Source organism: Sciurus carolinensis, chromosome 11 (assembly GCF_902686445.1).
Source record: "Sciurus carolinensis chromosome 11, mSciCar1.2, whole genome shotgun sequence".
NCBI lineage: Eukaryota > Metazoa > Chordata > Mammalia > Rodentia > Sciuridae > Sciurus > Sciurus carolinensis.
Genome location: NC_062223.1, coordinates 58,356,310 through 58,370,534, shown reverse-complemented (window position 1 = coordinate 58,370,534; position 14,225 = coordinate 58,356,310). Strand labels below are relative to the sequence as shown.

The following is a 14,225-nucleotide window of genomic DNA, read 5'->3' as shown; positions in this document are numbered from 1 at the left end:
TCATCTTATTTCATTCATCTATTTATCCAGCATCTATCATCTATAATCTATCATCTGTAATCTATCGATCATTCATCTATCTATCTATCTCTCCATCCCTTATTTCACTTGGTTTTCAGTGGTACATAATAAAATTTTTCTTCCTTCCCACATTTTTGGAGTTCTGGAGATTGAGCCTAGGGCCTTATGCAGGTGCTCTAAAACAGTTCTATTCCCAGACTTCATGTTTTCACTTTAAATCTATGTGTGCCCTTTGGAGTGATACAAATTTCTTATAGGCAGTATATGATAGGATTTGTTTCATTTAAAAAAAAAAACTACAAGTCACTCTCTGTCTTCATATTTGGGAATGTAATTCATTTACATTCAAGGTATTTACTGATAGATAAGTCCAGGCAGACTTCCTTTTATTCCACTTTTCTTTATGATGATCTACATTGTCACCATGAATCATCTCTTCTCCCATTTCCATCCATCCAAGTCCTATTCATCGTTCATTGCCAACCTCAAGTATTGATGTGACTGAAAAATTTGCAGGGCACATGTTAGGTAATGGTAGAATTATCAGTTCAAATTCCAAGTATTTCAGGTAGACTTCCCTGTCCACTGGCCATCAAACACCCACTTACACATGAAATCTTCTTGGACACTTATCCCTGAGTCTGTGTTTGCATGCTGGGAGGAAGTTTTAGGCAGCTTTTTCACTGCTGTGACTAAATGATCTGACCAGCACAATTATAGAGGAGGAAAGGTTTATTTGAGGGTTCACAGTGTCAGAGGTCCTAGTCCACAAAAGATTCACTCCATTTCTCAGGGCTCAACGTGAGACTGAACATCATGACAGAAGAGTGTGGCAGAGGGAAGCAGCTCACATCGTCAGGAAGAAGAGAGAGAGACTCCACTCTCCAGATACAAAATATGTACCCCCAAACTATGCCCCAATCCCAATCTCTAGCCACACCCTATCATTTCAATTAATCCCATCGATTAATCCCATCAGGAATTAATTCACTGATTGGGTTAAGACTCTTACAACCCAATTATTTTTCCTCTGAAACTTCTGCATTGTCTCACATGTGAGCTTTTGGGGGACACCTCACATCCAAACCATAACACAGGATTAGACTAATTACATCTGATCTCTGAAGACATCACTTATTTTAAACTGTATGCTAATCTCCCCCAAAAACCCCAAAATTAAACTATTTTTAGGGTGCAGTTTGGTGTATGAATAATATTGATTCCCAATATATACCACACTATCTCCTGACTCCAGGTATCTGCCACATTGGTGGAAGAATATAAGCTCACTCTGATTATAGCCATGGAGTAGTTAGACATGACATTAGTTTCATTAGGACAAAATTATAAAAGCATGAAATATAATTTGTTCTAATTCAGTCCCCCTACTTCTCCTTTACCTCCCTTCTTTCCACTTCCTGTTCCTTTCCTTCTACTCTTCTGATCTTTCAGTTATTTGGTTATAGTTTTTTAAAAATTAATATCTTGTGGATATATACAATGGTGAGATTCATTGGGGGTATATTTATATACGTACATAGGAATATTAGGTCAGATTCATTTCACTGTCTATTCCTATCCCATTCTTCCTCCCTTCCCTAAGTTTCCCTTTGTCTAGTCTACTGATCTTTCTTCTCTCCTTACCCCCAATCCTGTTATTTGGAATAGCTTCCGAATAGCAGTATGCAGATTCCTCAAAAAACTAGTAATGGAATCACTACATGACCCAGCTATTCCACTTCTCCGTATATAGCCTAAGGATTTAAAATCAGAATACTACTGTCATCCAGCAACATCGAGGTTTAAAGCAACACAAATCACAATAGTTCAGTTTTGGAGCCAACCCAGGTGCCCCTCAACAGATGAACAGATAAAGAAAACATACACAATAGAATATTACTCAGCCATACAGAAGAATGACTTTATGGTGTTTGCTGTAAGTGGATGGATCTGGACACTATCATGCCAAGTGAAATAAACCAGTCCTAAAAAGTCCGACAAATGTTCACAACTTCATAGGCTCCTTGTCTTACAATGCTGTTTCCTTTAGTCCATGTCGATAGAATGTCAAATGCCGGTCTTATTCTGAAACATAAATTCCAGTCCACAATATTCAGATTAGGCAAGTCAATAAACATAGTATCGCTTTGGATTGCTTGAGGTGAGCATGTCACCCAATTTATTCATGGAATCAGTTTGAGACTCCACGTGACCTAACCCATGTCTTGGACACTCTATAATCTAGCACTCTCGAGATCTCTATTACTACACATGTCAGGTTTTGGAACATGTTTCTAGGTTGTATATTGGTACAGAAAACAGCTAAATAACCACATCAGTTCTCAGGAGCAAAGTCATGATTTTAACTGCTGGAACCCAAGGCCAAATTATACCATGACATGGACAAATGTTATCAGAATACTTTTCATAAACTAATTTTCTTGGGTTTTTCATATGCAGTTACAGACTGTCTTCAAACCCCAGGGAATCCAACAAGATTTAAGGTACCAGAACTCACTTATTCAGAACCAAGCTTTCTATCTCTATCAATGTCCCAACATATAACACAAGGCTAATTGCTCATAGCATAGACAGAGGTAAGAGATCATTATTTTCCATAACTTCAGGTAGAAAATAGTAAAACCTAAGAGGGTTATAATTTTTTCTGCAAGGATTCTTTTCCTATTGGAATGAATATGTCAATGAAAAGCATCAATTAAAAAGTTTTAGATGAAGATATGATGAGATATTTATTAACTTAAGATTGGTTTCCATAAGAGAACAAAGAAAATCCAACTTAATGTAAACCCATTGGAAGGCATGGAAGAATTTCAGGGGCACAAGGCTGAGAGGAGAGCAGACAACTATCAGTGTGGCTGGGCACTGTTGCCATTGAAGGTACATCTGATGGACCAGAGCAGAGGCTCTTCACCCCTGCTCCACTCTGCTGCCTGACATCTCCAGGGTTCCCTGAGAAAGGCTACCTCCACCTTCATCTTCCTCAGGAGTGTCCTGCAGAGCCCGCTCAAGCACCAGCTTGAGGTTCTGCCCCCACAACCTCTGCCTAAAGGAGCCAACGAAGAAGTAAATGATGGGGTTGGCAGAGCTGTTAACACAGGACAAGATAATTACAACCATATAAAGGTAAAAATGTACCTGGGAAAAATTTAGAATCCATTCTAACGAGAACAAATAAATTCCAAAGGGCAAACCACAGAAGAAGAAGACCAACACTGTGAGCAGAATGGTAATATACAGCCTGGTCAGAGGCTTCCTCTGGGATCCACAGAGCATCTTACCCAGCAAGGTCAGGCTGGACCCTGAGAGAACCACAAATAAAAAAACCAGCCATGCTATTATAGTAAGATCAACTTTTTTATAATGCTTTTCAGTTGTATTGAGATGATAATAAGAGGCCCAGTCCAGGATGCTCAGAAACATGGACAAAGCCCAGAGCAGGGCACACACGGTCGCTGATGTGTGTCTTGGGCGATGGCAGTGGTACCAAATGGGCCACAGGACTGACAGGCAGCGCTCAGTGCTGATAGCGCTGAGCATGCTCAGGCCTGCAATGTAGAAAATGAATACTCCCATTTGTATGAAGCCATTTGTAAAAATGTTAATGTGAAGGATGAATTCTATCAGGCAAATAGTAATATAGAGGCAGAGAAGGAGGGAGTCAGCAGCAGCCAGGTTTAGGATGTAGATGTAAAAGGCATTTCTGTGCATGCGGAAACCCAAGAACCAGAGCACAGATGCATTTCCTGCCAGTCCAAACAGGGAAATGATGAAGGTCAACACTTGTAGAATCAGTTCATTCATGTTACCAATTGGAGGAAGGTCCTCATAACTTCCATTGGTTGGTGTGGCTTCTGTCTTCCAGGCTGAGATGGTTGGATCCAGGTTCCTAATCTCTTCAGTGGGGCCCCTGGGAACACAAAGAAGACTTGAGCACTAGAGGCAACAGCTCAGTTGATCAGGATCACCCTGCTATGTGGAGATTACTATATCCATTTCAAAGAGTAGGGAAACATAGGTGAAGTATAGGGGATTCCTGAAGTATAAGGGATTCCTGAAGTATGAAATCAAAATCAGTAGTCATTTTCTGAACACCCTGAGCTCTCTGACCTGAACCTAAATGACAAAGAAATACACTGTAATCTGAACACTCCCACTTAGAGTGGGACCAGCAAGTCTGTCCTGGAACAGTTTTCTCTCAGGTGCAGGAATTGAGACAGATCAAGAGGTGATTACAATATCCCCATCACAAAGAGAATTTCATTCAAGGAGGCAAAAGAAGACCTGGCTTTATGGCCATGAGGGTAATGTGAACTTCTGCTAAAACAGGACTGAGAATGACTTGGCATAGAAATAGCTCAGTGTGTCAGGCATTGAAGACAGGCTCACTTTTTAATCTCCAGTGCTGAGCTCTATGTGTGGCCCACATGCCCTCAGTATCTATTTAATGAATGAATATATGAACTCAAACTGTTACACTATAAGATGATTTGGGTTAAATGGAAAATAAAAATGAAAATAGAAAGACCTTAACACACACACACACATAATGAGATGAAGGAAATGCCATTCATCGTAATCCTTAATGTGAGCAGTCCTGGGTGTATTTTGAATTACTTATATGTGACCAAATAAGTCATGTTGACTACTGATTTGTCATTGGAGTGTGGATTCAAGGTGGCTTTTGCATTTGTTCCATAGCATGGGGGTCAGACTTGTATCTCAACTGAATTGCTCAACAGTATAGAATAGAGGGTGTGAATGTGGGTGAGGTATGAATACCACTGAAAAGAGGTATTTGAAATAGGAGAATATCTACAGAGGACTACTAAGTGGTGTGTACAATATAAACCTACTCCATTCCTTCTGAAGTCATCCTTAGTAGCATTTTTCCTCTTGATGAATGTTTCTGTGTGAGAAGAGAATATTTAGTAAAATTGATAGAGGGCATGGCTTGAGGTGTAAAGAGAGTTGTTCAAACCTATTTCAAACAGGTAAAGGGATCCACTCATGTCTTAATGTTTAACAGGAGTTAATTTAGGGTTTACCACATAATTTCTCTTTGAATCCTCCCAAGAGCCTATGAGGTTATAATTTCTACTTGTCCAATATTTACAAAGGATGGAATTTGAGGACAGGCATGATCACTCAATTACCCCAGGTATCATACAGTGAAAATTCAACACCCCAGTCTACATTTTTTAAGCACTTGGGACTGAACTTCACACTGTTGATTATATGTGAATGAGAGAAAAGCAGAGGAGTAAATCCCAAGTTATATCTCAGATGGCAGTTAATGTAGATAAAATAAAACCTAACATTAGCAAAGTTCAGAACAGAGAGGAAGAAGAGCCAATTAAATAGGGCACAAAATGGATATGGGTAGAAATGAGGAGCAGATATGAGAATCCAGAAGCCCTTTGCTATCTGGCAAAGGCAGATATGACCTCAGAATCCAGAGGACACAGAGGGGAAGGAGGCCTCGAAGGGAATAGAGGGCATATTCTCCTCTGGGCCTGCAGAGAGGCATCCTGAAATGAAGGCATCCTTCATAAGCTTTCTTAGATAGCCCAGTTCCCTCAACATTTGTTGACTTGCACAGGAAGCAGGAGGAAAAATGGAAGTGCTGTTGTCCTGAATGAATGCAGTTTCCACATTTCTCTTTAGGGTGTGACGCCTTTGGCATCAAATATGAAGCTCTATGAAGACCTTCCATTTTCAAGGCATGTCTCGTTTGCTTTATTCACTGCTCCACCCCAATACTTAGCATGTGTTCTTTACAGACCATGTATCAGAATACCTTACCTTACACAAAAAGAAACTGAGGCTCAAACAAGGAATTTTCCAAAATCACATCTTCAAGAACAGGTCCAACTCCAGTCCCTGGTCTCCTGGAGCCCTATCTGATGCTTTGCCTCTGTTCTCTGCCTCCTCTTGCCTTATTTTATTTTCAGAACTTCCAAAGAATCTTCATATAACCAGAGAATCTGAGACATCATCAGCATATCTCACTTCTTTAAAGTCCCACAATGTCATTTTTCTCTCCTGTAACAGCGATTCTCTGAGTGTTAGGTCTCAAAGATCCCATTGGCCTTCATCTTTTAATGCTGATACCACCACGAAACTAAGCACTGACCAAAGGCAATAATGAAGTGAGTGATGTAAACAACTCCCGGGTTATAGGATTAAAGGAAGGAGCCTATTCTGCATTCCCTTCTTTATTTTCTCCCAGGCTTCCATTCTGATATTTTTGGGAGTCATTAGGACAACAGGATGATGGGAACCTCCCAGGCCTGGAAAGCAGCACTATCAAAGAATTCCTTGAGTCTGATGCTCTGGAGCTTACAGCACAGGTCTAACACATATCCTGTTAAGGTCATTAGTGGATCTTTTTTAGCCACACTTTCACTCTAAACAAGAAGGAAGGTTTGCCTTTAAAATGACATTCCATTTTCAAGACAGTTTTGATTAATGTAGTTGAATGTTCCATAAAATTGATGCAAGAGAAGTAATATGTAAACAGGAAGAAGAATAATTTCAGTGGATATAAAATGGCAATGGATTCAATGATATTGGATTGAGAAAACCCCAGAGTGTAGGAAGATAGAAGGAGCAGTGAGGGACAGTTTCATGTGTCCTGACAGTTTTCATTCCATCCTTCTTCTCTGCTTTGATAGAGTTCCCAAACTGGTGGCTTCTTAGCACCCCAACCATGGCATCCTTTTCCTTCTTGTTTCTGGGTGAACTGAGCTACCTGGTGATACAGGCAGGACAGTAGAGGATGGGAGGAGAGGGATTGAGTTTTCAACCTCCTAACTCTCTCCTGCAGGCAGAGTGTTGGCAGTGGCCCTGCTCCTCCACCTGCCTGGTCCTCTTTAGTAATACAGCTACACCCAGGGCTAGGCTCTGTCCCTGGGTAGTGCTCCCTCCTTTGTCCCTTATAGTCTAGGAATGGAAACAGAGTTATACCCTTGCTTTTCTTAAGGCACCTCACCATGCATTGCTATTGTTCCCTTAATCCTGCACATCTTTGAAAATAATCACTCCTGGTGTATTTCGCAATCATTCCAATTTGAACAATCTATTTCTTGTTAGAACCTTAAGAAATACAAAAGGAAAGTATTTTTGAAAAGAAAGTGAAAGCAATGAAACCCATTTTATAGCATCTTATCTCTAGTAAGCAATACTTCCATGTGGCTATACTTTCTAAATTAATTTTTTTTTAAAGGCAGAAATCTATACATGATGTCAGATTTAAATGTTTGGAAAGGGGAGAATGAGAGCTAAATCAGAAGGAAAAAAAGGTCTCATTAATCTTATTTAAAACTCTCAAAGTAGCACCTTCGAAGCACACAGTCTTCAGAAGTATGATTCTGTCTCCTGACTTTCCCTGAAAGAAGCACCATGATCCCCTCCATGTAGCCCCCTATGGTAGAAACACAGGGATGTGTAACAGGTTCTGACAGTTCTTACCTTTGTTCCATTCTTCTCTGCAGAGGTGGAGAGCTGAGCTGTGCTGACAGGAGAGAGTCCTTCTCAGAGGTAGTGACCCCACGGTATAATTCTTCGTTCTCCAAGTGGAGGGATGCCTATGGAAGCTGTATATAAAGCTGGTGACCAATTGAGGCTTTTAAAATGCTGAATTGCCCCTGTGATTTCCTGTCCTTAAATTGGGAGCATATTGGAGCATACAGTCATTTGAGGCCTCATTTTAATGAAAATGTTTCTGGGCATCTGGGCCATTTCCACTCACATATTGGCCTCTCCTTTCCATCCCTTTCACTCCACCTACCTGAAAGTAGTTGCCTTTCTCAGTGCTTTGCCAATTATGATCCTAGGTAACAATGTAAGCAAAGTGTGTTTTCATACTGAGTTTCATTACTAGACAACAAACTACGTCATAGGTCATTAAAGGTTCATCGTGTCCTGACCCCATATTTTTATTTCTTTATATCATTAGTAATGCATTAATTTCTATAAGTTTGTTTCAAACAACAGAGCAAAAGGATGGGAATCCTATTCTCACTGAATCCTATTCTCTACTTTCTTCTTCTACCCAATCTTATTTTTCTCATTATTAGCTCTGACTAGCAAATATATTTCTATTTTTAATTTGTCAGTATAAAGAGGTTAATTAACTGACATCTCTTACAGATAAGAAATGTTCAGCACATAAAACATTCTTTTTTTCTTCCCTGAACTTCATAAAATTTGTTATTTTAAAATTTTCATCTAGTATAGACATTCAAAATTTTATGTGTTATCTCACATGACTTCCCTTTTTGTTCTTCATGTTTCACTCATAGTAGGTTGCATATCATTTTTTAAAACTGTAATTTGAATTAGAAGCAGAGATGGACATCATCTTGGGGCCATTGGTAGAGTACAGTGGTTTGGATATGGTTTCACGTTTTCCCTCAGGCATTCATGTGATTGGTGCTTGGTTTCAAGAATGGCAGGAGGGTGAAGTTTTGTGGAATAATTGAGAGGTTTGTTCCTAGTAGTGCTCCTTAAGTCATTGGAGGCTTTTGAAAAATGGAGTTCTCGTGCAACCCCTAGATTTCTAGTGATAGAGTCTTTATAAAGGAGCAAGCCTGGCCCCAACCAGCCCTCTGCTTCTTGTCTGGAGATATGGCCATTATTCCAACCCCTCTTCCATGGGGCGGGTCCCAGAGCCTGGGCTATGAAGTTTTGACTTTCAGTCAAATCTGTAACCTAATTTAACCTCTTTATTTCATGAGTAGTTTTTGTCAGAAATTTGTTATATTAAGTAGAGCTAAGTAATAAAGCAGGTAATTTAAAAATTCAGAAATTCTCTTCTGTGGGTTGATTCAACGAATATTCCATAAGAATCTTAATTATGTGTTGAGTTGTCTGAGAAAATTTTATTTGGAAATCCTAATCTCCATTATCTCAGAATATAACTATTTGGAGATGGCATCCTTCAAGATTAGGAGGAATCCATTAGGGTGGGTCCATTAGGATGGATCCTATCCAATGTAAATGGTGTGCTTATAAGAAGAGGAGATTAAGAAACAGAAACACAGAAGGAGGACCAAAGAGACACCAGAAGGAAAGGATCCCATTTACAGGCATGGAAAAATATCTCATAACACGCCCATAAGAAACCACTATACTCTGCATATAATATATAAAATATTTTTAAATTTAAATGTGGGAAGCTTTTGGATAAACTAGATTTTTTATATATTTCTAGTAGGAAAGTAATTCAGCTACTTAGGAAAACTTACCTCATATACATACTTGACTACATGACCATGTGATTCTACAATATGTACAATCAGAAAAATGAGAAATTATACTCCATTTATAGATGATTAATCAAAATGCATAAATACATTGTACTGTCATGTGAAACCAATTAGAATAAATAGAAAAATTAAATGTCATGGATTTTCACACATAAGCAGTACATACATAAAATGATGAAACCCAAGTGAGATCTGTAGTGTAGGTGATTTGGTTGTACTACCATCAACTGCCTGATTTTGGTAATATACTCCATTAATGGAAAATATCACCAATAGTGTAGTCTGGGTAGTGAATATACAGAAATCTTACTATTTTTGCAGTTTTTGCTAGTCTTTAATTAATTTGGAAGGAGTTAGCTTAAAAATAGTAGAAATGTCCCTTTGTGGGAGGGACAACCTACATGAATATTGAAATCACCGTAAATGAGGACATAGGGGATGCTAGAGAGAATTTTATGAGCCAGGTACAGATGCCAGTATAAAATATTATAAGCATTCACACACTCTCCACTATAATTAAGCAAATGTTGAAATTCAGGATATTTTCTTTCATTTGCAATTTGAATATAAATAAATAAATATTTACAGGTAGAACGACAGGTCAAGGCTGCACATACTCCCCTTGCACTCTTCAGAACCTGTCCGGTGTTGTGCATTATTCTGTCACATATGTCACAGGATGTGGAACAAAGATTTAATCTGAAAGTCAAGAAGGGTATTGGCTGAGGTGGAGTTCAGTAAAGCACCAGCTAGGCATGTGAGAGAACCTGCAATGTAACAACAACCACAAAAAAACCAAGGAGACAGTATTGGTATTATAAGCCAAAAGAGGTGCTGGTGACATGGAGAATTTAAACACATTTCTGAAAATTCTTTACCAACTCTTTTTTTTTTTTAAAGTTATTTTTGAAATTTACCTTTTAATTTTTTACAGACAGCATTTTGATTCATTGTACAAATGGGGTACATCATTTCTTTTCTATGGTTGTACACGATGTAGATTCATACCATTCGTGTAGTCATACATGTACATAGGGTAATGATGTCTGTCTCATTCCACCATTTTTATACCCCTCCCTCTCATTTCCTTCTACATAATCTAAAGTTTCCCCATTCTTCTCTCACTCCCCACCCCCCACTCCCATTATATATCATTCTCCACTTATCAGGAAAAACACTCGGCCTTTGGTTTTGGTTGGGATTGGCTTATTTCAATTAGCATGATATTCTCCAATTTCATTCATTTATTTACAAATGCCATAATATCATTCTTCTTTATGGCTGAATAATATTCCATTGTGTATATATGCCAAAGTTTCTTTATCCATTCATCTATTGAAAGGCATATAGGTTGGTTCCACAATCTAGCTATTGTGAACTGAGCTGCTATAAACATTGATGTGGCTGTGTTACTGTAGTATGCTGATTTTAAGTTCTTTGGGTATAAGCTGAGGAGTAGGATAACTGGGTCAAAAGGTGGGTTCATTCCAACTTTTCTGAGGATTCTCCACACTGCTTTCCAGAGTGGCTGCACTAATTTGCAACTCCACCAGTAATGTAAAAGTGTGCCATTTTCCCCCACATCCACGCCAACATCTATTATTGTTTGTGTTCTTGATAATAGCCATTCTAAATGGAGTAAGATGAAATCTTAGAGTTGTTTTAATTTGCATTTCTCTAATTACTAGAGATGTCAAACACTTTTTCATATATTTATTAACTGCTTATATATCTTCTTCTGTAAAGTGTCTGTCCAGTTCCTTGGCCCATTTATTGATTGGGTTCTTTGTATTTTTGTTGTAAAGTTTTGTAAATTCTTTATAAATTTTGGAGATAAGTGCTCTATCTGAAGTATGAGTGGAAGAGATTTTCTCCCACTCTGTAGGCTCTCTCTTCACATTCTTGATTGTATCCTTTGCTGAGAAAAAGCTTTTTAGTTTGAGTCCATCCCATTTATTGATTCTTGCTTTGATTTCTTGTGCTTTGGGAGTCTTGTTGAGAAAGTCTGATCCTAAGCCAACATGATGAAGATTCGGGCCTACTTCATCTTCTATTTGGTGGAGAGTCTCTGTTCTAATTCCTATGTCCTTGATCAATTTTGAGTTGAGTTTAGTGCAGGGTGAGAGATAGAGGTTTAATTTCATTTTACTGCATATGAATTTCCAGTTTTCTCAGCACCATTTGTTGAACAGGCTATCTTTTCTCCTTTGTAGTTTTTGGCTGCTTTGTCTAGTATGAGGTGACTGTATTTATGTTGTTTTGTCTCTTTGTCTTCTATTCTGTACCTTTGGTCTACCTATTTTGGTGCCAATACTCTTCCGTTTTTGTTACTATTGCTCTGTAGTATAGTTTAATGTCTCGTATTGTGATACCGCCTGTTTCACTTTTTCTACTCAGGATTGTTTTGGCTATTCTAGGTCTCTTGTTCTTCCAGATGAAGTACATGATTGCTTTCTCTTTAAGCCTATTGATGTGATGAATTACTTTTATTGATTTCCTGATGTTGAACCAACCTTGCACCCCTGGGATAAACCCCACTTGATCTTGATGCACTATCTTTTTAATATATTTTTGTATGCCATTTGTCAGTATTTTGTTAAGGATTTTTGCATCTATGTTCATCAGGGATATTGGTCTAAAATTTTCTTTCCTTGATGTGTCTTTGTGTGGTTTTGGTATCAGAGTGATACTAGCCTCATAGAATGAATTTGGAAGGGTTCTCTCCTTTTCTATTTCCTGGAATACTTTGAGGAGTATTGGCATCAGTTATTCTTTAAAGATCTTGCAGAATTCAGCTGAGAATCCATTTGGTTCTGGACTTTTCTTGCTTGGTAGGCTTCTGATGGCTTCTTCTATTTCATTGCTTGAAATTGATCTGGTTAGATTGTGTTCATCTTCCTGATTCAGTTTGGGAGGATCATATGTCTCTAAAACTTTGTCAATGTCTTCAATATTTTCTATTTTGTTGGAGTATAGATTTTCAATGTAGCTTCTAATTATGTTATGTATTTCATTGGTGTCTATCATGATCTTTCCTTTTTCATCATGGATCATTTTAAGTATGGAGATTCTAAACTCTTTTTCTGTCATTTCTATTGCCATGCTGTCATTGGATTCTATCACAATAGCATCTTGGTTTATTAGGGACACTTTCTTCCTCTGTTTTTTTCATATCGTTTCTGTATATTCCCCTCTAGCAGTGAATATAAGAGATACTGAAGTTCCCCCCTTGCAGGCTTATTATGACCCTGCAGTTTTTCAGTACCTCTCCTTTGAGGGGGAGATCAATAACAGTAGCACCCAATACAGAGAAAATGCAGCCCTGAACCAGATAGTCCCTGAAGACTTTAACATTATTGTAATGAACAGGATCAGTTTGATTACTATTTACAGTATTTCTCGTTATGAACAAGAGGATGGTGAAGGGTGTAGGATGTGAGTAAATAGAGGTACCTGTCAAAGGGTCTCCAGTCTCCTGTAGGTGTCTCAGGAAGGGAACCGCCCTTCCAATGATGTTGGCCACACCCTCAGGAATAATTCAAAATGCCTGCACCAGCCTCCAAAGAAGCTAGGGAGCCCGTGAGGGTGCACTGAGTCAGCATGGAGGCAGGTGCAGTGTCCCTCAGCAGTAAGGGGGCAAGAGTCAGCATGGAGGCAGGTGCAGTGTCCCTCAGCAGTAAGGGGGCAAGAGTCAGCATGGAGGCAGGTGCAGTGTCCCTCAGCAGTAAGGGGGCAAGCAGGCAGGCTCAGCTACTGGCCTCTGACCTCAGTGTGAGGTGGCAGGCTAGCGCTGGCGTCTGACCTGGGTTGGGGGGGCGCGGTTCAGCGACAACATCCAACCTCTGCCTCTTTACCAACTCTTAAGCCATCAATCATATTAAAGCTATAAAAAAGTTTAGTGTTGGATTTTTATGTAAGGAATAATATTTATAATTTGTTTTGAGAATGAGTTACCTTTCCTGCTCTGAACTAAGACTTTTTGCAGGTCAAAAAGCATCAGAAAAGTGAATATATTCCACTGCTTCTTTATTTGCCCCTTACATCCCAAGCTTTTCCTTCTCTTTGGTTTTCATTTGTGGCTTCTGATGCAATAGGTTGGATATATTCCTGGAAGAGGGTAGGAAGAACAGATTATGACCTTGCCATGGGTACACTTGACTGGTTATTTTGAATTTAACAGAATTTTGGAGTTGACTCCAATGAAGTTTTAAACATTATGCCAATTTCCATCACTTCAAGCCAATGAGAAACATGGCTGCTTTCTTAAGCACTCCAACTTTTTAAGAGAATCTTTGCAGTATGCCCAAATACATGGAGAGACACAGGGAATTAGATGTATGCATTGTGATAACCATTCACTAAAGAACCATAATAATTTATTAAAAACATCTTATGAATTACCTTTCTTCATTTCATTTTGTCTAGATTCTATTTATCCTTGAATGCATGCCTACCACCAAAAGCTGGTGTAGTTGGCAAAACTGTAGAGTCATCAGTAAATTTTAAGTACCTCAAGAAGACTTGCCAGATTTACTCATCTCTCTATATGCAACTGCTAATGAGATCTTCTCTCTCTCTGTTCCCCATCTCATCTTGTATCTTGGAAGGATTCAGAGTCAGTTGTGCCTATATTTTCTGTGTATATAAGGGAATCTCATCTTCCATTCTCTACAGTAATCTTCCAGGCATAGGAACCAAATCTCACCTATTTTTAGGGCCAGCATTGGTGCATTGACAGTATTTGGGTTCAGTATATTTATACTGACATACAGAAAGAGCATCATAATGCTTCCTCAAAATGTAGGTATCTGACAAACAGGTGCAAAGAGTCTATGTTCATTATGTTTATACTTATGGTATAGAGTTAGTAACTTGTGAGTCTTTCCTCCTCAGTATAGTAGTTGCATTCAGTTC

The 14,225-nt window shown here is 38.8% G+C and overlaps 1 protein-coding gene across 1 annotated transcript; it reads right to left on the bottom strand.

The window, feature by feature from the left end:
* Positions 1-2,949: 2,949 nt before the first annotated feature.
* Positions 2,950-3,843, bottom strand: LOC124959480 (mas-related G-protein coupled receptor member X1-like). Its single transcript, XM_047517921.1, has one exon. The coding sequence runs from the start codon at positions 3,841-3,843 to the stop codon at positions 2,950-2,952; it is 894 nt and encodes a 297-aa protein (XP_047373877.1).
* Positions 3,844-14,225: the final 10,382 nt, after the last annotated feature.

Excerpts from the sequence above, each read along its gene's own strand:
- LOC124959480 (XM_047517921.1), bottom strand. The coding sequence starts at position 3,843 with ATGAATGAACTGATTCTACAAGTGTTGACCTTCATCATTTCCCTGTTT.